This window comes from Lemur catta, chromosome 1 (genome assembly GCF_020740605.2).
Source record: "Lemur catta isolate mLemCat1 chromosome 1, mLemCat1.pri, whole genome shotgun sequence".
Taxonomy (NCBI): Eukaryota; Metazoa; Chordata; class Mammalia; order Primates; family Lemuridae; genus Lemur; species Lemur catta.
The window spans coordinates 47,009,875-47,037,222 of NC_059128.1; the positions used below are offsets into that span (position 1 = coordinate 47,009,875).

General features: G+C 33.6%; 1 protein-coding gene across 1 annotated transcript in view; it reads left to right on the plus strand.

Annotated features, from left to right (window-relative positions):
- Positions 1 to 27,348, plus strand: part of MDGA2 (MAM domain containing glycosylphosphatidylinositol anchor 2) — a 762,383-nt gene that overhangs the window by 301,452 nt on the left and 433,583 nt on the right. Inside the window, exon 2 of the mRNA XM_045567836.1 lies at positions 16,334 to 16,473. Within this exon, the coding sequence (XP_045423792.1) occupies positions 16,334 to 16,473 (140 nt within the window). The remainder of the gene's footprint in view (positions 1 to 16,333; positions 16,474 to 27,348) is intronic.

A 27,348-nucleotide genomic window follows, 5' to 3' on the forward strand; every position in this document is an offset into this window, starting at 1 on the left:
CTCTTTCTGTAGGTTGGTGTTTAGCAGCACATATTAGCTGAATATGGAGTATACTTTTAATCTTTTAGTTTATAAGCTATTGATGTAATAGAAAAAGGAACATATGTTTAACATATCAAAGTGAGTAAAGATCTAGAAATCAGTAGAAACAATTTCATTATTTGAAAGATAAATACAATTTTGCTGATTATAATAGATATTTCAGTACTTGCCTCCAAGTCAGAAATATATACCCACAGAACCTGGTTGGAAAGAGATGGTTTGTTTGAATTTAGTCCAACTCAAGGATATTATTTACAAATGTCAGTATTTGTGACTTGCCTGCATAAAACAGATAATCTATTGTTCTAGTCTAGAATACTAGGAGGTGGCTGAAGATCCACCAACCGGTAAGGATATTCTAATATCACACTTAGGAAAAATATTTATAACATAGATCTCAATATGCATTTTAAGCAGCATGCCTTCAGACATTTTACATGTGGAAGTTATAACGTAATAGACCACATAAAAGGAAATTAATGTTTATTCCTCATTGTAAAGGAAAATATGATGTAACTTATCATAAGAGATATGGACCTAAATTTTTCCCATTTGATGGAGTGACAATCAGTTAGGAAAAGACAGAACTTTTGGAAATAGAACTGCAAGTAATCTTTAAAATTAGAATTCTAGTATATGCACATACTCAAGTATTATTGTTAGCCTCTCTTTCTATGAACTGTTTTCTTCCTTCTCTCCCTCTTTCCTTTCTATTATATATTTATATAGGCTATTTTTCCTACTGCATTAATTAATCCATTCAGTAAACATTTAATGAATGAAATGATGCCCTTGACACAGTGCTAAGTCTTTGAGATACAATGCTGCGTAAAATTAGGCACAGTGCCTGCTTATAAGGACTTGACTTTAAATTGGAGGAGACTGGCTTGAACAATCACAGATGTGTATGTAAAATTGTATCTACAGAAAGTAGTACAAAGAAGAGGCTCATGTTGCTCTGGATGCCCATAAATGGAGATTTGATTTTTTCAGGGGGGTCAGGGAAAGTGTTTCTGAGGAGGAGACACTGGACCTGAATTATGAGTAAGCAATAACTAGGTTAAAATGAATGGAAAGGACTTAAGAACTATAGAGAACACATATGCAAAGACCTTGGGTCAGGATCAAACAGAGCAGGCTAGAGGGACGGAAAGGAGAGAGAAGGGAGTTTGAACATCATGGGGAAGCCAGGGAAGAGTGTGCAGGGTTTCCAATGTCATGTTAATGGCAGTTTTATTTTAAAAGTATTAAGGAGCCATGGAAGATTCTTAAGCAGGGGGTTAATATGGTCATTTTGAAAAGAGCCCTAGTGTGCTCTCTGGAGACTAGATGGGAAAGGGGCCATCAGTTGGGATGCTCTTGCAGTAGTCTGAGTGAGAGATGATAGTGGCTTTTGATGGCATGAGAGAGGTGAAGATGGAGGGAGTGGAATGATGAAGAGTGTATAATCACCAATATGTGCTTGGTAATAATGTCAAGGGTGAATTTTTATGTGTCTGGTATAAGAAACATTTCTGATGTTATTGCCATTCAATGATGTAGGGGAGGCTGAAAAAAGACATCTTTTTTTTTTTTTTTTTTTTTTTGAGAGGAGAGAGTTCAATGAATTCAATTTGGAATATATTAAAAAACATTCAAGAGAAACTGTCAAGCAGACAGCTGTGTATAGGGCCTGGAAGGCAGGGCAAGGTCTATGTTGGGAATATAACTTTGTGAGCCATATAGATGGTAGCTAGGCCATTTAATATATGTGTCCTCTAGAATAAGAATAGATGAGAAGAAGCCAGAGTAGCATAGGGGCAGCCTGTGGTTTTTAACTCTTCTCCCTACATAATCAAATTGGAATGAGCCAAAAACCTTCTCCTCCTATATCATTAATGGGAGAATGTGATTTTTCTAGGTGAAGACTTATTATTCAGTGTTGACAAGTATTACAGGAGGCTTTTGTTAAGAAGATGTAATAGGAGTTTTAGGTGAACTCTTCCAAAAGAGTACAAAATCCCTTAGCTTCACAGCACACTTCTAACAGTCTCGATCTCAAGACTTATAGAAAAAAACTAGAGACAAATACTATGACAACATGAGCTAAATGTTTTCGATTTGATATTTTCATGAACATATACACACATATATCATGCTGAAGACTTTGTCCCTAGATTTCTCAAAATTAATTATTTCTTGTCCTATTTATTTAAAAAGGAAGTTTCTTTCCAGAATTGAATTATGTAATTGCTGTACTGAATCCCAAGTAAAAAATATTTTGAGAACCTGCAAAGCTATTTATCATTTTATTTAATTTTTCTTTTGTCTCTCATCAAATGAGTAAAATAGAAACAGATATATTTGTATTTCACTGCCTTTGAGGTACTCTTCTAAATATTTGGCTAGAAACTATAATCTGAATTACTATGATGTGTAGCCATTAATTTGCTGTCATAATATGATATACTAATGTAGGTCAGTGACAAAATACCGCTTTAAGGTACTGGCAGCTAATAGGAATTCGTCGACGTGAGAACTTGTCAAAAAGGCCTTTCATTGTAAATTAAGGAACATTTGATATATGTCAAAATAGCTCCAAAATTGGACCCTCAGGTCTCTCAATCTCAACCCTTAATTAAATGGAGGCTTCATCTGTATAATAACATTTATGGTTTATGCCATTTCTTGACTATTCCTTTAAATATTGAAACTTCATTATGGAAAATGCCATTTTATAATAGTTTGGATATTTCTTTGAGTTTTCTACAAATATTTGGCTCCTTTGAGGTTATAATAGGGAATTAAATACATAATTGAGTATTAAAGTTCTCTTTTTAAGAATGTTGATTATAGTGATTGATTAGACAAAAGCCTATCAGAATTGCTTCTTTGCTGATTTTTTTTTGTAAATTTTCATTCATTTAAAAGTAGTTTGGGATATTAAGTGAATGAAATAGTATTTACATAAAAAAGTTAATTTTTCATGTATACTTTTGAAAAGTCTATATTCAGTTGAAATTTTCAACAATAATTTTCATTCATTTATTTGATTAACTGGCCTCAAAAGGAGAACTTTAGATTTGTTAATAAGTTTGATCATTTAATTACATGGGCAATTTACATAAAGTTGGTGTTATTTTTTACAAATATTCCTTATTTCTATTTTTTTGCTTTATATAGATTATTGAGAAGAAAATATAGTAATTTTATTAATCAGCAATAATATTTCTTCAATGTTTCTTCTACACATGGAGATTTCAGACTGTCAACAAAAACTAAAATTTTGAATGATTGGTGATTTGAATGAGGTGGGAAGTGTGGTAAGCCCTAGATACGAATTATCTAATATGATTGCTATACCAGTATGAGATAGAAAGCCATATGATTTTCATGTTATAGATGAGGAAAATGAGATTATCCAAGATTATATGCTGGCATTTCCAATACAGGAAATCCAACTTTAAACCTAATACATTAAATCAGAAACATTGGGAAGATTTATCTCTCTTATTATTAGAGACTTTTTAATTAGAAGAAGATACATATACATATTTATATATGAATGCATGTATGTATTCATTTGGACAAATATATACATGTACTTGTTCATTATTTTAAAGTACTATTAAATAGATGTGAAAGAAAATTAGTGGTGGCAGAAAATTACTGTTGAAAGTATGAATTTCTTTCATTTTTTTTTTTTTACTTAAAATTCTGACTACTTTATTTACTCCTTTAAATTATGTTGATAATGTAAAAGTGTAATGTTAACATTTGGGAGACAGATCCTTGGGAGTGTGGGCCAATAAAAGTAGGGGTGGATAAGATGATGCATGAGGGATGATTTATTGTAGGGGGCCCAGTGAAGAGGACAGAGCTGGTGACTTGAACCATAATGAGCTTGGTCTTTCATTGGATTTTTATATATTTTCTTATTTGTTACACAAATGAATTGAAAAGAGTTAAAATGAGGTTGGGAGAATATAGAAAGTTAAGACTTTCATTAAAGAACCTGGGAGCAGGAAAAAGAAGTTACATCGGCATCTTGGAAAATAACAAGAAATACTTGTCATACTCCATTGATGGCACCAGATATCAATACCACATGATGCTTACTGAGATCCTGTAAAGATAGTCACTCAGAGTAATGCAGTAAGTAAAAAAGTCAAACTTCTTCAGAGTTATAAACGGAGTTATTTATGCCTCAGGCAAACTTGGCAGGGCTAAGAAGAGGGTAGGATTTGTAAAGGCCAGAAACAAAATTTAAGAAAAGTCAAAAGATTCTAAGTCAATAAAAAAATGGCTTGAAGTTTAGAGAGAAAAATATAGTGGGTCCAGATAGATAAGTGTTTCGTTTATCCATCTGGATTAAAAGAATTAGGGTTACTGTGACATGGAAGTCGAGAAAGTAGTACAGTCAGAGAGAGAGAGAGTTTGACTCCAAAACCCAAAAATAAACTACGAGATCATTTTATTAGTTTTGGAAAAAAAAAATACGTGCTTACTGTAAAGAAAAGGAAAATACACAGTCATATTAATCAAAAACCAAAGATATCAGGAAATTAACTTCCCAAAGACATTACCATGTTAAAATTCTAGTCAGCATCCTTCTAGCCATGTCTCTAGGCATATGGTGTACAGTAGTACATGAGCAGGGTCATAACCATGCAAATTATTCTTAGCAATTATTAATTACCATATTAATCCAATATAGATTTCTTTTCATGTCAATAGTTTGTACTGTTTTTGTATTGGTAGTCAAATCATTTGCCCAATGTCACACAGTTAGTGTCAGAGAAGGGATTTGAACCTGACACACCTGTATTTACAGCCCTTGCTCATAACTACACTGCTTACCCAATCTCTATACAATCCATACTCTTCTCAAAATTATATTTTTAAAAATCAAATGATCCTAACATTTTCCAGTCATCACATTGGAGCTACAAATATAGTTTTCCATATATGCTGTGATTTCCAGTTTTTTCCATTATAAAGATTGCAGTAGACATATTTACATATGTATCATATGGTAATTTTTCTTCTTATAGTAATTGTTCTAAAAATTATGTATATTTCACATTTGGATATACATTGGCAAACTGCTTGCCCCAAAAAACTGTCATAACTGCATTGAACAAGTATGGGAATAAATATTGCCTCCTATATACTCCAACATAGGAATAACCCATTAATTTACTTATTACATTTAGTAATATCTTAGGCAAAAATAAATAACTTAAGTATTTAAATTTATTTAAAAATTATTTAGATAAAACAACATTGAACATGTTTTTAGGCTACGTGTTTTTGAAAGTAGATTTGGAAAGGCATTGACCCAGCTGTTTTACAACTTAGATCAGTTAAAGTCTGAATAGGTAATTTGGTTTACTATCTAACATAAACATGATCTCTTAATTTCTCTAGGGTAAAATTAGAATAATTTTCAAGATAACATTTAAAATTAAAGTTAGGCAAATGGTGCTGTGAAAATTTAAGCTAAAACAATTTTACATTTAACAATAAGGGACTATGGCTACAAATAATTATTTACTTAGTTATTTTTTATTTATTTTCTTGTTTGTTTAAAAACTACAGGGAAATATTATTTAGAAGTTTGTAATAGATAAAATAAGTTAAACGTATAAAATTAAATTTAAAAGTCTTGTACACTTAAATGGTGTAAGTCACCCATTTGACTTGCTACTAGTCTTAAGATGGCACAAGTTTTGGTACTGCAAGTTTCCCATACTGCTTGTTTTATTAACAAACTCTAACATTATTAATAGCAATCATGAATATTCTAAGAAGGGGTATTTATGAGCTTACTTAGGAGCATGTGGAAATGTTTAAAATTGATAGCAGGGTCTTGCTCTGTGGCAAGCTGAAAGAGCACAGGTGCTTATGGAGAGGAGAGTGTGTGGCCCAGCCACTGAAGGCTGAGGCTCCCTGTAATCTGGGAGATGGCAGGTATACGAGGGTTCCTGGGAAATTGCCACAGACATGAACCACTGACATATGTACTTACAGGGCCAATTTCAAAACTCCATCTTCAAATAAATGGTAATTGAATTGTTTGAGCAGAAATTTTGGACAATTCAGCTCCTGTATATACATCTTTGAGATTATCAAAGCCTAATATTTTAAAAAATTAGGAGTTGAATGATAATATTCGGTAGTAATTGCTTATGTTTCATATTGTATGATTTAAACAAATATTTTTACTTTGAACTTTTGTGACATCAATTAATTTACTGAGTATTTTTGCTTATCAGAAAATAAATGATTGATAATTCTTTTTTCCCATTTTATTCCCTCGTCCCAAATCCCAAATACCTTAAGGAATGTCTTGACTTTTGAAAATGTGCATGCAGCATGGTAAAATGAAATATATGTGTGTGTGTGTGTGTGTGTGTGTAAAATATATATATATATATATATATATATATAAAACAAAAATCACAAAATTTCTAGCATAAGGTAGCATTGGAGTCAAAACTAAGCTTTGGCAATTCACTAACCTTCACTGGGGTTATTCACTTTTTCAAATGGAAATAAAAACGTATGGTTTTTGGACTTTTAGAGAGGGCTAGAGATCATCAAAATAGCACACATTGCCCAGGTGCTTGGTATTTACTAAGTTCTCAGTCTGTGAGGGTGATGCACCAGTGGAGTCTGAATCGTTCCTGCGTTATGTTAGCTGTTCTTCCTTGTTCAGAAGGGGCAAATAGCTAGACTTTGGGTATGTATCATTATTGCACTGATCTGTCTCTTCTGGGGTTCAAAAGGCATTTTTGTGACATGCTTAGGAACTTGTTCTTCTTGGGGCTAGTCATAGGTGGTGGCAGTGATTTCTCAACGGAGAAAAATGATGGGGAATTTGGCAGGCCAGGTCCTCAAAATTCTCTGCCTCCCATTGCCACTCTTGGAAAAGCAAATTGAAGTTTCTATTTTTGACATATGTTGTAGTAAATTTCTTTCTTTTTTTTTTTTTTTTTGATGAGCTAGGCTGGAAAAAAAATAATGGCTATCTCTAAATACCCAATTTATGATTAAGGTTGAAGCACAGTGATGGGATTAATGATAAGCTTTGTGATTATTTCCAATAAAACTGAAAAGTTCTTAATTTTAGAGAAGGATAAGGATATTTAGGTATACATTTCAGTCCAGAGTAGTAAAAAGAAATGTTAATACCTACGCCTTCAGGAGTCCTGATCTCTTGAGGTGCTGTGATAACTCATTAAGAGGCAAGGAAGATTTGGTTCAAAGAACCCTGGCACATTCATCAACCACATAACACATGACTGCTGACACTACTGAGAGAAAACCATTTCACAAGTTTGATTTAGAGGGGAAGACCTGATAGAAAATTTTAAGGATTAAATGATGCCTCCTTCTGTAGTGTTATAATAGTTTCTCTATCTCCTTTACTATATTCCTGCACAAATTTCAAAACCCATAGAGAATGGTATCATGAACACAAGAGAAAAATTCCTTTGTGTTTACCTCACCTGTTTGTTTGTTTGTTTGTTTGTTTTATAGTTTATGACCTGCCAGCTGCTGAAATTTCTGGAGTAGATTTTTTTTGTCTAAAATTTACTGATTTGGTAGAGACCTAATTCAACCTTTATTTGGAGACAATTCAGGATGTGACATAGGACTCAATACAAAAACAGGAAACTTGTGTATAGAATATCACATTCCTACCCAGGAAGGAGAAAACTCAGTTCCCCACAATATTTACCTTCAAGCTGGGGTACTCTGCTTAGTTCACACTAAGTCCTTTGAATTAAAATATGAGATTAATGATGGGCTTTCAAATATTCCCCAGATGCAGGCCAAATATTTTTCCTGGGAAATACTGGGAAGAATGTAGTGAAGGGCTTAGGGTGGGAACAGCCATGTAAAGACGAGGGACCCAGATGGCCAGTGGCCCTGCATGACTCCGTAAACTTGATGGCCCACATGTCAGAGGCTGTCGAATGCTGTATTTGAATATAATGTTGAGAGCCTTAGATTCAGTGAAATTTTTATTTTTTCAATCTATAAAACATGCAAAAGTCTTTGAAGTTTTAGTTTTAAATGTTAATGGGTAACTCTCTTAGATGAAAAGAAAGAAATGTATTAATGATAAAATCTGAAGTTGCAAATATGGAAACCTTTATGCAATAATATTTTTTAAATTTATAGTGCTTTATTTAAAAGTAGGGCATCTGTGTCATTTTGTGGAAGATAATTCAGAATAATATTTAGCAGTTCTGTATTCCATATTTTGTGAAGTTAATACCTTGATTTGAATAAAGTAGTTTTTATACAAAGATATTTCTTTTTATCATTGTTTTAACATTAAAATTTAAATTACATCGTTGCTCTTTTGTTTACCAGTAAAATTAATGTCAATTTAATGTGAAAATGTAAAATTAACTTGTTTTTGCATTTCATTTTTTTCTCTTGATGAGAAACTTTCATCAATCTTCTTATATAGTATATTGCATATAAACTGATAACTTCAGCTTAAATTAAAAATTAATTTAATGCTTTAAACTCCTGGCTAGCACAAACCTAAAAATATTACCTCAACTCTCGTTATTTAGTAAACACTAACAGTTGCCTTCTAAAACCAGAGATTTCTAGGTTTAATTTTCTTACTTTTGGGCTTTGGAAAGTCTCTTAGAATGGCTCAATTAATTTACAACAGTGCTGCTCAACATGTGCTGTGGAAATAATACAAAATATTTAAAACTGTTCATAATCAAAGTCCTTCACTAAAGTCATATGAGGAAGATATGATTTTCTTTTGATTAAATCCAGTATAATCAATAGGACCTTGCTACTTTCATTTTACAATGCATCAAATTAAAGATTAAAAAATATTTCCCTCTAGTAGACAGGAATACAGTGTTAACCAAATATAGGCATGGGTAGAGGTAGTGGGGATATAAGTTCACATTGATACTGAAATTGTAGTTAATTCAAAATAACCAATGGAATCAAGCAAAACAAATGAGCTGAAGGCTGATTTAAAATAATCTACATGTTGTTCAAATATCAAAATATTGTTCTATTTGGGATTACTTAAATGACAATGACAGACAGATTTTAACTATTTTTGAGGAAGTTATTGGAATAGACCTACAAGTTGAACATTTTGTTTATGTGCTTGTTTGGCTATGTGTTTATATTCATGGGTGCAGTGAGTATGGTAGAAGGATATAATAATAGTCTTTATTGCTTTGAAGTGTAGAGAAAGTGTGTAATTTCAAAAGATCTTTGCATAAAAGCAAAGGCAGGTAAACTAGGGTTGAAGGAGAAGTAAGAGATCAAAGTAATAACCCAAAAATAGCAGTTTACCAAAGTAGCCTTCTATTTTCTTGCCCTATTCTTTTACACATACAAATGATAGGGTAGAAGCTAGACTACAGTGAACTGAAGATTGCCAAGCAGGTGCTGAAGTACGGATGAATGTGTATTTATATTTCTAATGACTAGACTGTAAAGGAAAGGCAAGAAGAGGCTTTTTGATTGGGGGATAAATGTTTTTGGTTTTCGATATGGGAGAGATTATGCATATTTATATGTTGTGGGAATTAACCATGATTGACTATTATTTTATAGAATAGATTAGAGTGTTTTGAGAGATTTCTTCATATGTGGTACTGAAGTTGGCAACGTTGAAGTTGCAAAAGAATAATAAAAAGGAAAAAAGAGGAAAGAAAAGAAATTGGGCTTTTAGGGAAATGCATTTTTAAATAATGAAGAATACTCGAAAAGTGTTGGCAAAAAGTTATGGTTTGTTTCTTATAATGTAAGTAATTGTAATTATTCTTTGCAATCCTGAAATGTACAACATTGTTAAACTATTCCATTTTTCACTTAAACCATGCCTTTTTACATATGGATAAGCCTCAATAGGCATTTTGCTTTTTGCTTTAAGCTTGATTTGACCTACTAAGATTTTTCTCCTTAATCAAACCTCACCTCATTCATCTTTTGACTTCACTTCTCTACAGCCATATCTCAAAATCCACCAATGTCCTCTTAACTCTCAAGGGCAATGACCTTTTGTCTATGCTCCTCCTAATTGACAACTCTGTGGTCAGTGATATTTTGGGCAATCTACCATCCTCAAGCATCTCTTCATGTAACTTCTAGAGCACTTCATTTTTTTATTCTCCTACTACCTTTTTGACTTTGTAATCATACTAAGTCTCTTTCCTTGGCTTCTCTAGTTAAGGGTTCACATTCATCATGGTTTTGTCATTACCTTCTTAATTTCTCACTTCACTCTACATGCTCTCCCTTAGGAATCTCATCTATTCTATTGTTGTCAACCATCAACAACCACTTAGAAGCTCTAAAACGTTATGTCCAGCAGTAACTTGTCAATCATTGGTTAGCTCACCATCAGCATCCAAAAATGAATTCTTTACCTTCTCCCCCCAAATCTTCATATTCACCTCTTCCCTATCTGATTTAGTGATAATAGAACATGTAACATAACTAGGCTAATGAGGAAGATGTTAGAGAGAGAGAGTTGTCAACAACAGGAATGAGTATGGATTAGAACTGTATACACAATACTTAATTTAAAAGCCAGATTGGAAAATCACTGTGAAAAAGGAAGGTAGAAGAGATCTCACATAGAATCTTAAACCAGAAACTCAGGTAGAAAGGAAAGGAAGTAAGAAGAATGGAAGCCCCTGTATCCTAGAAGTACTGTACACATGTGTTATATTGAAAATTGTGAACAAGCCTAAGAGACTAATCACTGGCAATGGTGATTAGCTAAATGTTAAAGAAATGTTATAGAAAACTGAAAAGTTTTATGAAAGCAATACAATCACTTAAATTGATAGAAAGAAGGAAGGAAATTTTGATTATTGCTTTGTTTGCTTTACAAGCAAAACTAAATGACAGCCAAAAGAATGATATAATACATGCCAGCTCTAGTCCCTTTGGCCATGTGAGAGCAGTAAGGCATGAAGCTCTGTATCTCTTTCAGTCTGTGTCTCCCATCCAAGTACTAACCGGGCCCAACCCTGCTTAGCTTCCGAGATCAGACGAGATCTGGCCCATTCAGGGTGGTATGGCCGTAGACTGTGTCTCTATCTGTACCTTTCTCTCTCTCTCCCTCTCTCTCCCTCTCTCTCCCTCTCTCTCCCTCTCTCTCTCTCTCTCTTTCTCCTCCTCTGTTTCCACAGAATCCAGGGTGTGTAAGGGGTGCTGGTTCAGGCTGGTTTACCTATCTCTTCACTGGAGCTTCTGGGAGAGGGACCAGAGAGCATGCTTCTCTCCGCGCTCCCAAGAGATCTGTTACCTGAACCAAGAACATAAGTTACCTTGGTCTAGTGTAGAAGCACAGCAACATGATAGTGGTAACTTGAGTTTCCAGAGAATAGTTGCATGAGAGATTTAAGGGATTTACGAAAGCACAGGCTCTTACTTGGGGCTCTTACAGTAGAGAAAGCTCCTAATACCAAAACAATTACTGTCTAATACCAGCATGTCTTTCAGGAACTGTCTCTATTACTGGAAAAAAGCTTCTTCCTCAAAAACATTTCTCATCTAAGTCCTCAGACTAACAAGCCCTCATTCCATGATTTGGTCTCAGAGTCCCTCATCTTGAGCCTCCCCCAACTGTAAGTAATGTGACCTTCTTGGCGATCAAGCAAGTATATCCTATTAAAAAAAAAATCATCATCTTCCACTTAGGTAGCCAAGGTATAAACTTCAGTGTCATCTCAACTCCTTCTCCCTCACTCCCACATTCAGTTCTTCATCAAGTCCTATCTAATAAGATCTCTAAAATACATCTCTTCCCCCATGTTTATTCCCAGGTCTATAGAAGGTCTCTCCTATATCTGGAGAAATAATGGCAAGCTGAGAGAGTAGTACCAGTGTCAAGATTTGGAGTAAATTATAAATTACGTGGGACACATTTTAATGCAGTTATTTCAGGAGCATAGCAGACACTTTATCACAGACATGGCTTTGCACATGCTATTTTCTCTCTCTGGAATATCTTTCCCCCTTTGTTCCCACAAGCATCTTTCCAAACTTAGGTTAAATGTACTGACTTTGTGAAACCTGTTAGAATCCCCCAGATTTAGCCATCTCCTACTTTGCTTTCGTATAGTACTTTTCATTTTCCTCTGTTGAGGTACCTATCTTACTCAACTATAATTACAATTTTTAATAAATTGGGCAAACCAAATAGGCTGTAAGCCCCTAGAGGCTCATGACATTAATCTTCATATCCCCAGCACATAGCCTCGTGCTTATTATAGCAGTTGCTCAATAAAAATGACGAGAGTCTGTATTTGAGATGAAAAGATAAAAATGCTCCTGGTTGTTGCCATTGGAGAATAATTTATTTGTGTTCTTTCTCCAGAGAAAATTTGGTTTAACTTTCAAAATGTATTCTAACAAGAAAAAAGAATGTCTTCTTTTGCCCTTTTAGGCTGACCTCTTGAACCCAAAGCCAAAACTTATTCAGATTAAGGTAGTTGATATGATTAGTGTTAGGAAAGATTTAATGCAATGCCATTTGGTTTACTTCAGGAAAATTTGTATGAATATGAGTCTCATGCAATATTTTAACATTTTATTGTAATTAATAGCTGACTCTACAGGGCAAATGGGATCATAACCCTTAGTCCAATTTAAGGATGATGAATTGAGGCTTTTTCCAACAAGGCAGAGATTCAAAGCTATGTTGCTTCAGATACAGTACTTCAAATTTCAATTATATTTAAAGTAAGTAAATGCAGTGTCATAATTGTTGATATTTGGCTAAAATAGGAGTTTAGTGTCATTATAGTGATATTTGTTAAAATGGAAATTATAAAGCAATTATTAAATAAATACCTATCTGTGCTCTGAATTGTATGATATGAGGCTGATGCTAAATATGATGCTCATCCCAACACTGAAGTGCTTAATATCAAGTTAGGATGTTAAGAAACAGGAAAATCACCAAGCAATACATATCTCCTGGAAATAAGAGTAGAATCATTGCTGAGTAATTCAAGAAGGTATCAGGAACATTGGTTCAAATATCATTACGGAAATTCTAGGTGGGGAGCATACTGAGCAAAGACATTTAAAATCTCAGAGTTTTTTACCTTCCCACCAGTGACAGGCTGATATTACAGAGAAATGAGGTTTTGGGTTGGATGGTCAGCCTGAGGACCCTTTACAGAGAATCTAAATGCCACCCATGCAAAGGCATCAGGATGCTGTGAAAAATTATTAGGGGATAATGTAGGTTCTTAAGCAGGGAAATAGTAAAAATAGAAATTTCAAAATGCTATTTTGGTAGTTGTAAGATGTCATGGATTTGGCAGGGACTGGAGGCAGGATGAATTATACTATTCGCATTCTTCATCTAGTTATGGTGTTCTAACTACTTCATGAACAATTTCTCCATCCTTTTTTATACCCCTAGTCTACTCTAGGTCTAGTTTTGGAGTTATTCAGAACCCAGATTTAACTATGATAGGCATAGTTTTAATAGAAGTAGTGAAAAGTACAAGGCACCAATGGTTTTGGTCTCCCTTAAGCTATAACTAGCCACAGGACTGTGACCAGGTCATTTGATGTCCTTAAGCTTTCCTTCCCTAATATGGAAATAAGAACATTGACCTGGATGACCTCTAAGGCCCTTTCAAATGAGCTTTTCTACAGACGAAAGAAGTAATGGAAGCTTCCAAAACGTTCACCTTGTCATGGAGCAGCTGAAGTACTGAGCACATATTTTAGTGAATACTTAAGAAGAATACATCCTCAACACTTAAAATTTAGTGGAATATTCAACACTCCTACAGGATAGGTGGTAGGTTTATGATCACTGCAGTATATATGCAGTTACCTTTTCCAAGAATGTGTTAAAACATAGAAGAAAATAGCAGAAAATTAACCCTTGTAAATGTCACAATGTGCTTACTATATAATTTAAATGGTTTAAATAAAGCTACTTATTTGCATAATGATGTTTTTGAAAGATATATCTTAAAAATAACAATACTATGCATTGATTTGAATTAAAGCAAAAATAACAAGTGTAAATTAGTCTGGAAAAGATGTCATGTCACTATATAATTAGATATATTAATAAACATGTGGGCTATCATTTATGAAGCTAAATTTGGCATAGCAATATATTTCAAGATAGTGGGTCTATGTTTTCTATTTAAATTTTTTCTATATTTGTTTTGCAAGCATTTATTGATTGCCATCAGTTTGTTAACCTCTATAGTATGGATACAGCTGTATAAGACAGATGTCTAAAAATGAATACCTTGCTAGTATTACTTATCTAAATTGAAGTCTAAATTTGATCACTGTCGGAAATGATTTGTAAGAAACATTGTGTGAAACATATCAGAGCACCCAGAGAAACACTAAAGATAAGGATTTCTGATGTCATAAAACCAAACAAATTATTATGATGTCTAGACAGAGTCCAAAGACATGTAGAAAATTTTTGATAAATTGGTTTTATAGACCAAACTAGACATTTGATTTGTTTAAATATCATTTAATTTTTCAAACCAGTGAAATAATATTTGGCATGAAGTTTAGTTACTTAAAAAAGTCAAAGGAAAAAAGGCATTTTATCCCTTGGAGTATTTTACTTTAGTCAACAAATGTTAAATATTTATAAGAACCAGAACAGTGTTTCCAATAATCTAGTCTAAGTAGTAGTGTCATTGAAGTTACCTGGAGTATTTGGTAAAAATGCAAATTCCTGGGGTCTCTGCAGACTTATCAGGTCTTTGTGTACACCTCTGAAATCTGTATTTTTAAAAAGTTATTGGGGGTGGTTATAATGTGCACTGAATTACTTTTCCAGAAAAACTCTTCATTCATATCTTACTATTGGAAGTTTTTACATGCCATTTGATGATGCATATTGGAGAGCAGGGTGCTGAATTTTAAGGTTGAAAAACAAGATTATGCTATCTCAGAAAGAGATAGAAATAACCAATTGTTTTATTATCCATAAGTGGGCTTTTCCATCTTCCGGTTTCTACCTGAAATAGAGAAGGATAATAAAATATGCCCTTTTCAATGATTAAGCTCTATGAGTGGCCTGTGCATTTATGTTATATTAATATAAAACAAAGAATTAGATATTAGAAATTAACTATTCTGTTTTGCTTTCAAATCAGGTTTCCCCAGAAGGGATATTCCCATAATTTGGCTTTATAGTCTTTTTTTCTCCCATAAAATCACAAAATTCCCTTTCAAATTCTATAGGATTCACAGTCTTTTTAATGCTAAGTAAAAAATTTCTAATATGCCAGCATTAATTTTTAAGCGGTCACAGCCTCTTCTAGTAATATTGCTGTGTAGGTTGAAGATTTCTTCCAGAAATGCTTGAGATCAGTGTCTTTTTATATAGATACAGTCTTTCCACTTGCCTTTAAGTAAAATAACCATTTATCTTCCAAACCCAAATAAATGTATTACAAATAAAAATGCTGAGTTAACAAATAGGGATGCTCTCCAATCTGGGGCTAGTAGCTGTCAGTAATTTACCAGATAGCAGGTGCCATATCTTATTAGTTCAGTACTTCTATGGCCCACAGAGTTTTTGTACATAGTTGTTTCCAATGACATGAAAGTGGAGTGCTAGTCAAATTTTATTGGCCGTTGTGGCACTGAAGTGGAGAAAATTATATTTAGGCATTTTAGCAGCTTCATGAGAACTAAGTTTCTTTTGAATCAGAATTTTAGACTAAGGCATCAATAATTTATTGCCTTCCTCAATGACTTAATTCAATCATTATCTTTTGCTTATATCACCGCAAGCATCTATAAATATTGTCAATTAAGTTGGTCTTCAGTTCCTGAGAAACAAACTAACTTAGTCTTTAGCTTCTTGCTTGTACCACAGGACTTATATAATTAGTAGATAAATGCCACTGTCTTCAATTTAGATTCCTCTTTCCCTTCCAATTGTCTTTATTCTTTTGCACTACCTTTTCCTTACTGAAGTTTGGATTTCAGAAAGGAAGGGGCCTTCTCACATTTTAACAATCAAACTGTATCTTGTGATCTTGTACTGATGTTGATTTTCTGAGGTATCTCTCACCTTCTGTTCCCTGGCAATTGTGTTGGTGACTCTAAGATAAGTTTGAGGTTTTCTGTCCAGCAAAATCTAATTGCTTGGAAAGTATTGAGATTGATGGATATGACTAAGGTGAAGTCTAATAAGAATTGTTCTTACAATCAGGATGGTTCATGGCAAGACAATTTACTTATCTTTTTATGTATCTTGTCTCTTTTGTCCCTGATTCAACAGCTCCCCCCACGGTCCGTATTGTGCACTCAGGCTTGGCCTGTAACATTGAGGAGGAGCGCTACTCCGAAAGGGTCTACACCATCCGGGAAGGAGAAACCCTAGAATTGACTTGTCTAGTCACAGGACATCCACGTCCACAGGTGAGTCCCGAACTGTGACACCGTGGAAAATTATTTGGCCTTTCTCAAAAGTGAAAAAGTGTGTATTTAGGAGATTTAGCTAAAACTATTAATACGTGTGAGTGTGTGTGTGTGTAACTTAAGTGCAAAGTGTATGTGTAATGCAGGACAAGAGTGGTGATTTCTGAATGTTCAAGCTTGAGGCATCCACATGCAATAAAATGAAATAAAATTGTTATGGTATTGTGCGAAATTTAGAAAACACCTCTAAGGCAGCTGTTAAAAAGGCAACTACAAAAATATCTCAGTAAGATAACAATTCATATGGCAATGAATTTATTTTAAAATGTGGAACATGATTTCATGATGACATAATTGCAACTTAAGAGGCATTTGTTCTGAGGATGTAATGCACCAGTCACATGTATCCTCCTTACTCCTAGTCATTATATTCCTAGAAAACTTTGAAAAACAAACGTTTGCAGGTGCTATATGCACTCAGGCTTTCAGAATCATCAGTTTTCTTAAGCTAATTTAACGGGAGAAACAACAATTAAGACTTTCAAAAGTCACTAAGATTACAACAATATGTAAAGAAAAAACTTATAGAAACAAAAGAGTTAGATATAAGGTAATATATTTATGTTATGTATATATGATGCAAAAATCTAATTTGGATACAGAGTATTGAGATGTTTTACTCAATAATTGATAATTCCTATTGTTCATAACCTGAATAATTGAAAATTCACATTGATAATCAACACAAACACTATGGCAAGAAAACAAGTCTCATTCAGTAGACAAAGTTACATATTTTAACTATTTGTTTTGCAGAAAAAAAAATCCAGCTAATTTCGCTACAGAGGCGAAAGTGAAGAGTAGGGTGAAGGTTTTATGAACTCACCATTTTACCCTTGACTTTTGCTTCTGCCATCCTTAACTCCCAATACTCAAGGATCTTTTGATCATACCATTTTGACCCTGAAGAACAAATAAAAATAAGCCTAAGAAACTTCATGGAATGAAGCATTAGATAGATAGATACATAAAATTGAAATGGTAAATATGTTCTATAAAACTTACGCTTTTGGTAAAATGAAAACAAGCAAAAATAATCTAGAAAAAAGAATTATTGAAATTATTGAATAAAAATAAAACAATGGCTAAAATTGCAAATTATAACATTTGTTATTAACTGAAAAATAGATTAAAGAATATTAATAAAATTGATTTAAGATTTGGCTCCACAACATTTGACCCACAATAATTAGACTTTGTAGGGAATAAAATGATTTCAAAAGACAACATATAAGGACAGAAGTGATAATTGTTAAAATCTGATACAAGGAAACAGGTATGTAAAGCATTTTTATTTTAAAATTTATACGGAAAACAATGGAGTCCAGTGAAATAATTTTACCAAAATTTTAAAAATTATGGAATTAACTCCAGAGAATATTAGCTCAAAGAAAATTTAGTGTTGTTATAATTGATTGTAAGTTTTGTATTTGTAGACATGAAATAAAAAAAACTTCCAGATTCCAATTTGGGATCAAAACCAGAGTATCTAAACAAATCTAAAAGAAGCTTCAAGGAGCTTTATGAGAGGCAGTTTGTGGCAAGAGAAGACTCATTGAGACTCCCATCATTCCCACACTGAATGTACCAAATCTACACCTTCTGAACTCCAAATTATACTTAAAAAATGCAACTTCTTGTCTCTGTTACTAACTCACCCCAGGTGTTTCTCTGCTCCTTCTCTCTCTATTCTTACATCCTTTCAATATTAGAAATTTCTTATTTTCTCCATACATATTCCCTTTTATCGTTCATAATCAGGAGTACAATCTTTGATCCCTAGCCAGTCCAGAACCAGTTCTGAAACAAAGGAATAAATCATTACTTAACATTTTTCCCCCTAAGCTGTTCCATTTTTGGAACCATTTCATTGTTTTCTGATCCTAAGAAAAATGAATTGTCCCAGTATCAACATTTTTTTCATTCATTCCTAGAAATAATTCAAATGTTTGCAGGTGAATCCATTTCAGTGTATATTGCCAATTTGGAAAATTAACTGGGCCTCCTTCTTGTCAACAAACTGTATAAAGAAGGCTGACAGAACAGCTGGGGCTTGGCATCCTGGCCAAAGACTAAAGGGCATTCTGTTGGCAGTGGGTCCTGAGGATGATTTTTCTTGGCTGATATTGTGAAGCTGAAATGACTCTTTTCCTTATCTAATCTGAGCATGACGATAGATGGAAATGCAGTGGAAGAGAGAAGTTGCTCATTAACTTACCAGTAAATTTCTTAATCTGATGCCTATTTCTGCTATTCCTGTAGCAATCAATGAGTGTTGTAAAGGTTATCCATTTCTGGAAGTATTCTAAAGCAGCATTTTTTTCCCTAGACTCTTTAAATTTTTCTTTCAAAACATGTTATTTTAAATAAGTAGTGACTTGAGAGTATTGATGTATCCAAGGAAAATACAAGTGAAGGCGAGGTCAGTGCAATTCCGCGGCTAAGGGCATGACACTGGGACCCGATTACCTGGATATAACCCCGGCTCCACCACAACTAACAGTGTGACCTTGGGAAAGTTCCTTAAACTCTGCTCTCTGTGCCTCAGTTTTCTTATCTATGTAATAAGGATGACAATAACCATCATAGTTATATCATAGAATCTTCTGGAAAGCTTACATATATACATTCTTGGTACATAGTAAACATTATGTTGTCATGTAATAGAAACGTATGTTGGCTTCATTTTTAAGTAATTTGGGAGCATCAACTCTAAGGTCTAGAGTTGAATGTGTACATATGAAAATAAGTAGATTTTAAAAATGATTTTAACATTCCTATATTCTGTTTTAAATTAGATGCATTTAAATCAGTTTCAGTATTTTTTTTATTTTAATGCTCTGCAGAGCCTATACATTTCTGTTAATTAGCCTTTTTAGCTTGCAAGAAATAGAGTTATGTACAGACTACCTCATTTAATGAGGGTTTATTATAAAGATACATGATGAAATAAGAAAGAAAGGAAGTTAGGTTTTTGTCAGTAAATCTAACAATCTAGTACAAGCTCTAATTGTCTATGATTTCAGGATTCAGCTATAGACTCACTTTCACTCTCTCTCCCTTTCTTCTTCCCTAAATCCCCTCCTTTCTTCTTTTCTTCCTTCCTTCCTCCCTTTCTCTTTCTGCTTTCCTCTCTCTCAAGATTATCACACAAATAACTCAGATAAATTATGAATAGAGTCCTCTTGTAAATGATTTAAACAATACGATATTTAGCATGAATGTTCCTTCCCCCCCTCCAATCCCACCTTCCCAGAGGTAAATATTAAATAGTTTGGTGTGTCACCTTGCAGTCCTTGTTCAACTCATTTACATAAATATAATTATATATGTCCATAGTCTAGTTTCAATTTTAATACATTAGATAATGAAAAGTATTATTCTATTACTATAATTTTTCACTTGGCCATGTGTCCAAAGCACCAAGTATGGGTCTAGCTTGATGGTTCTCTATGGGTGGTTCTCAAATTTTCACTATTACAAATAATAATCTAATGAACACTTGTGTGTATGTGTGTATGTACATCTTTGTGAAATATATGCTAGCATTGTTGTAGAATAATTTCCTTCTGAAAAATGGATTTATTCAAAGTTGAAAGTGACCTTTTACCTTCTTGAGTGAATCTTTTTTTTTGATTTTTTGCTAATTGGAGTGCAAGAAAGTAAACTACATTCTACTGCAGTTTAAATTTGTATTATAAATCACTAGTCAGTTTGAGCATTTTCCCACACATTTATCAATTATTTGTACATCTTCTCTGTTTATTGGTTGTTCTTATCTTCTACTTTCTTACTGGTTTGCTGCTTGTCTTCTTGTAGATCTGTGAAGCTGAAATAACTTTCTTGCTTGTCTAATCTGAGCGTAACAATAGTTGAAAATACAATGGAAGAGAGAAGTTTCTCATTCACTTGTCAGTAAATTTCTTAATCTGATGCCTATTCCTGTAGCAAAGAGAGTTGTAAAGTTTATCCATTAATAAATTCAATTGCTTATAAATATGTTGCAAATTTTACTAATACCTCCCCAGGTGTTATTTGTCTTTTAACATTGTTTATGCTATTTTTTCAGAGGTTTTTGTTTTTAAAAGATGAATCATTTTTGGCTTCTGAATTTTGTACCTACTTTAGCAAGGTCTGCTTCATATCCATATAAGATATCTTATAATGTTGGTGTTGTTTTCCTAAGAGCTTGTAGTTATGTATACATCTGACAATTTAATCATCAGGAATTTGTTTGCTCCATAGAATGAAGTGTTAGTGTAATGTTCTTTTTTTCTCTTTCTTCTCTCTTTCCATCTTGCCCTTATCCAAACAGGATAGTCAGCATTCCATCCTGCCCTTTTTAAATGCTGTTTTTATCAGTAAGAAAATTATAGTTTTCTGTACTTTTCTGTTATTCTTTTCTGTACCAATGCCATTATATGTTAACTTCTATAATTTTATAATATAGTTTGATATATAAAAGAACAAATAATTTCTTTATAGTTGTTTTTCAGTATTTCCTCAGTTAATCTCAAATATTTTTCCCCTGTGAATTAGAAAATGAGCTTTTCGTGTTCCCCACCCAAATAAATCTTGGGATTTTAATTACAGTACATTGTAATTGCAGTGAGATCATGTAGTAGAAAGCATGACAGGCTTTTAAAAGGAAGTTCTCAGTAGGAATATTTTGAATATTTGAACTTAGAATATTTCAGACTTCTCAGACAGAAAGACAATTTAACTGTAACCAGTATAATGTGGGGGTCTTTGAATTTGCTTTAGAAATAAACATGGGTATGCATATTTGGAAGGTGGGAAGATACTAACCTTTCCTTCTTTCAAAAACAAAACAAAAATATGCGTCAAACAAAGCAGCTCTACTTATCTGTGTTTTATATGCTAGCTTTCTGGATAAGATTTCATTTGAATATTTTTCATCACTAAAATATTTTTGAAAACCACTCTTTAAAAATAATACTTATATCCAAAACACTCGCCTAAGAATCATTAAAATTGTCTACTAGTTTATCACATCTTTACTCTAGTAAGTGCTTGCTTTTTGGATAAAAAAATAAGGCAAGGCCATTTTCCCAATTTTATAATAGAATCATGTTTAGTCATTTGATTGTTATATAAATGCATTTTTAACTATCAAGGTTGTTGCACAGTTATTGGTATTTTTATCCTTGTTAATCTGTGCAGATTCTAAGGTGCTAATCTTACAATATTAAAAATCTTAGTAAACTTTGGTAACCAGTTCTTCAGTTTGAAACAATTAGTTCTACCTGTGTATTGTTCTTTGTAGATATTTTATATATTTTTATTCTTATTTTTATACTTTTTCTGATTAAGTCTATTAAATATCTTACAAAAATGCTGATACATGCACATTAAAAATAGATATACTAGATTTTTTGATTTGTGTCCAATTAATATGGATAAAATTGGGTTCTGCTATCTAATCAGAAACAATCAAATATTACATGTATTTCTTTTTGTGGTATAGAATTCAATATAATTTGCTCTTTTCATCTGTGACAAAAAAATATATATATATATAGGATCTGTCTGCTGCATCATGTGAAAGAATATCCAACTAAAACAACTAATATTTGGATATGTGGGAAAGGTTTAGGACAAGCATCCAAAAATTTATTAATCAAAAATTCCATATCATTGGCTGCTTTCACAATCTCCTGACTCCCTCTGCCCCAATATACATGCCTAGTCCTATTCCCAGGTCACATAAATCTTTGAGTTCACGGTTACATGGGTAAATGTACTTAGCATAGCTTATTCAGTCTTCCTGATGGTTGATGTCATACCTTCAAATTGTTTTGTTTCCATTGATTTTTATATAGAAAAAGCCTTTTTTGAGCTAACACTTTAGTATGCTTCCAAAATACTAATACTTTTTACTTCCAGTGAATCAAAATTAACAAAAGATTTTTTAAAAATTAAAATTCTCATGAATACAGTCATCATTGCTCCTCAGGAGATCTGAACCTACTTCTTGTTCTCTCAAAATTCATCTTTTGTTTAATTCTATAGAAAATTTTTGTGCTTGGAAGAACCATTTATTATACATTCCACATACTCTCTCAAAAAATATTAGTCAATGTACTTCATAAGACAATACATGTAAAGCATTTAACAGAGTGTCTAGCACAACATGAGTGGTTAATAAATCATAATATTATTTGTGATGGAGTTGTTGATTTAAAATAATAATTTCTTCTATAAACTTAATAATTCTATGCTATTACTGTCATCACTGTACAGTTGGATTCAACCAAATAAAATAGGTGGAGTATTCCTGCCTGTCCCATTGAATTTGGTCTCAGCCATTTACCCAGTTTTGGCTACTGGATTTTGAAGTAGCTCTAATATGGTTCTAGATTTTGATAATATTGGGCCAGGGAGAATTTAAAGTGAAAACACTCTTCCGTTACTTACGTTTCATTATTAGTAAGAGTATCAAGACCCAGTCCTAATATGCTGTTATGATGGTTCTTTGAAATTTAGACACCATGAAAAGTTATAGTAAGTAGGGTAGAGATGTAGCAACTACCTTCACAGACAATTGAAGAAGGGCTCAGAATGCTTAGGGACCTGGAAATATTAGCATGGACTTATCATATGAGATTTATTTTTAGAGAGTTTCCCAAAGGACACTCACTGTAAGAAATGCACTGGTCAGATGGGCACTGGCATCTTTGAGAAGCTTGGGGTGACTGTCCTCTGTAAACCAAGGTTGCAATAGGACATGCTAAAATCAAAGGTATGATAGTATTCAGAAATGGCAGAAGTTAGATAGTAACACTTCACCAACAGCCTCAATATAAATAATAATATAAATAGTATAAAGAGTAGCAAGGTCAGAGTAGCAACCAGAATGCTTTTATGAATGGAGCTTTGTGGTGATGGGTAATAGACTATGGTGTCTTTAGGGGTGAAATATAGGGGTAGCTGACTAGCATGGTACTTGACTTATACAAGCAGACAAAAAGGACACCTTAAGGAGGTTGACATTTTTCATTACAATGGAAGGTCACAATTACTCAGTTTCCATATTTAAACTATTTCATGGAACCAACAGGTTAAGCCAGATTTCCTTAAGGAAGATCTAGCAATATCACTAAAAGTTACACAAAATATACTATCTGAGTCCATCTTCAAAGGGATTAATAGCTATTTTACATAGCAATTTGCACTGGGAAAAGAGAAATATCAAGGCTTTTGAGAACTCTCAATGGTATGGAGTCTGAGCTAGCAATGACATCAGCGGACTTGTAACACTAACCTAGTTAGAGTGGGGGCTTATGAAAGGCAAGAGCTAAATGGAGTCCTGGCCCAGATAAGTGGGTTAGTCTGTGATTATCTCCCCTAGACTCCCAGGTGCATAATTGGGAAGAACATACTTAGCAGCTGGCAGGATCCTCACATAGGTTATATGACCTGTGGAATAAGTCAGAATTATTTTGGTAGGAAAGATCTGGTGGAATCTTATAAAACTGTCCCTTCAAACCAGTATACTAAATCATTAATAATACTGCATCCCAGGAGAAATTTCAGAGATTATATGGTACCCTCAAAGACTTATCAAAGAAGGAGGTGGTAGTCTCTATCATGTACCTATTCATTTCACATGTAAAATACCTAAAGTGTCAGGTGCATTATGCCATATGATAGACTATGGCAAACAGTCAAACCAACACAGCTGCTGGACCAGATGTGGTATCTTCACAAGGACAAGTCAACACACCTCTGGTACTAGCTGGTATGCAGTCATTTGACAAATGCATGCTTTTCAATGCATATCAAGAAACAGAATTAAAAGGTTTGTTTTTTTGTGGGATGGACAGTAATTCACATGTACAGCTCTGCCCTAGGTCAGGGTTACCTCTCTCACTCGCTGTAACGTTATATTGTGCAGGGAACTTGATTGTCTTTTAATCTACGGAACACTATACAGACAGTCCCTGACTTACGATTTTTCTACTTTAGACTGGTGCAAAAGCAACAAGCATTCAGTAGCAACCTTATATTCAATTTTGACCTTTTCCCAGGCTAGTGATATGCAGTACAATACTCTCTCAAGATGCTCCTTAGTGGCAGTGAGCCGCAGCTCTCTGTCAGCCCCACTATAATGAGGGTAAACAGCCAATACTCTATAGTGTACTGTGCTGCCAGATGTTTTTGCCCAAATGTAGGCTAATATAAGTGTTCTGAGTGTGTTTAAGGTAGGCTAGGCTAAGCTATGATGTTTAGTTGGTTTGACGTATTAAGTGCATTTTCAACTTACAATGGGTTTATTAGGAGGTAACCCCATCATAAATTGAGGAGCATCTGTACTAGTCCACTATATTGATTATATCTTGGCATTTTTACCTGTGCAAGGAAGTAGCAATACTCTGGATGCCATCATAAGATATGTGCATGCCACACGGTGTAAAAGTTCTTATTCCTTGCAAACCCTACTACTAAGGATGGGAGTCCCAGCATAAGGTAGACTTTTGGATATTAGGGGCTGCATATACTACATTTAGAATATGGCTTCTAGTCACTATATCAGTTAACTTTGAAGGTTGTCAGTTTCAAGTAGGGCTCAGAGCAGGATAGAGCTCCGCAGCAAGTCCAGGTTTTAGTGTAAAATTCCTTGCTGCTTAAGCAATATGGTCTAGTTACTTTCTGCACTAGAATACTAATTGCTTTTTTTTTTAAATTTATATAAATTTATGGGGTACAAGTACAACTTTGTTACATGCATAGATTGCTTAGTGGTGAACACAGAGTATCCATCACCAGAATAACATACTTTGTACTCATTAAGTAATTTCTCATCATCTATCCCGCTCCATTCCCTCACCCTTCTAAGACTCCGTTGTCTATCATTCTACTCTCTACGTCCCTGTTTACATATTACCTAGCTCCCACACATAAGTGAGAACATGTGATACGTGATATATCTTTTTCTATGTTTGAGTTGTTTCACTTAAGATAATGGCCTCCAGTGCCTTCCATGTTGCTGCAAAATACATGATTTCATTCCTTTTTGTTGTTGAGTAGTATTCCATTGTGTATATATAAAAACATTTTCTTTATCCATTTATCCTTTGATGGACACTTAGGTTGATTCCATGTCTTTGCTATTGTGAGCAGTGCTGCAATAAACATATGAGTGCAGGTATCTTTTTGATGTGATGATTTCTTTTCCTTTGGGAAGATACCCAGTAGTGGGATTGCTAGATCAAAAGATAGTTCTGTTTTAGGTTTTTCTGAGAAATCTCCATACTGTTTTCCATAGTTGTAATGCTAATTTGCATTCCTCTTTGGTCAAAAAGGAGTAGGATTCAGTCAACACATGCTCCCCTTTTTTTGTCCCTTGGTCAGGCAGTTCTGGTGTACATTCCACTTGGCTCCTCAGAGGTCCCTAGTAGAATGGTGCTCCAGTCACTCTCAGCAATGACCAGAGCAATAACATTTTCTTGTACTGGGTTTTCCTGATTCCCTGTGTCACTGTTCCCATGTATTTTTATTCTTAAAAAACCTACTCCTATTGATATAATTAAGAAATGTGCTATTTAACTGGGACAATCACTAAATGGTAGATATCCCATAATATAGTTTTTTTCCTCAGATTAACTAACCTTAGCATAGTGTGAAGTAAATTTTTTATGATGGAATGATAATCAAATTAATTGACCCATTTTTATGAGTCTATGTCATGCATATGCTTTAAGTATATGTTATATATAAGTCCAGAAAGTACTACTCATTTGAGCATATTCAACATGTTGTAAATGATCATTTATAGTTATATTTATCACTACAATTTTAAAGAGGTAGCTTGAACTAAATATAGTAGTGATCTACTTGTGGCCCTATTGAATCAAATTCATCCTTTTCACTTACGGTTAGCACATTAATGATGCCAATTAAGACAATTAGATTTGCTTCAGTTTTCAAATCTCTAATCTAATGAAGTACTTCTTGGAATGACTTTAAAATATGGAAGTTTGAAATTTAAAATTAATAAGTTTACTCACATTATAGAAAGTACTACCTATCTACTTCTATGCTAAAGAATATACTGTCAGTGATAATTAATAATCTATACCAATGCTGGTTGTAAACAGGAAACATTTATTCTAAATTAGACTCATCTCAGCCTTTTTCTGAAATGCTGAGAGATGCTTCAAACAAAATCAATAAGAAATAAAAATCATTCTATGATCTGAAGAGGTTAGCTTATGCCATATAAGGAAGGTGCTTATAAAATGTATTTCCAGAACTGAAAAATAAGGAAACCCTTATTAAGAATGATCCAATCAATTATTTTTTAAGGAATTGTTAATCTTTTACTTTGACTTTCTTTTAGTGCCAAGGTCTCAACAAAAAACTAAAAATAACATTTATTTTCCTGACAGTTTTATCTTTTTCCATCAGCAAACATTGATTTCTTCCTTTTTCTGCTTCTTGTGGTACATGAGAAAACATTATCCAGTACAACCTGGCCCCTTCTTGTTTACTTACTTGCCTTTGGCAGAAGTCTTTAAATGATGTCGGATAAGCTTGAGCAGAACAAAATCCTTAGTTAATTAGTGTCTTCTCTGTTGAGTGTCATAGAAATTCTCTGATTTTCAATATTAACTTTTAGGCATCCAGGTCTGCAATATGGTAGGAAATTTAATTGATCTTTTGTGTTGACACCATGTATAATCAGACCAACTGACAATTTTGAATAACTTTTCACAGAACCTTCAAGAAGATGGACTGTAGCCAATAAAACTTACAGATATTTGGAAAGAGTTTTCTGAAACTGCACAAAAG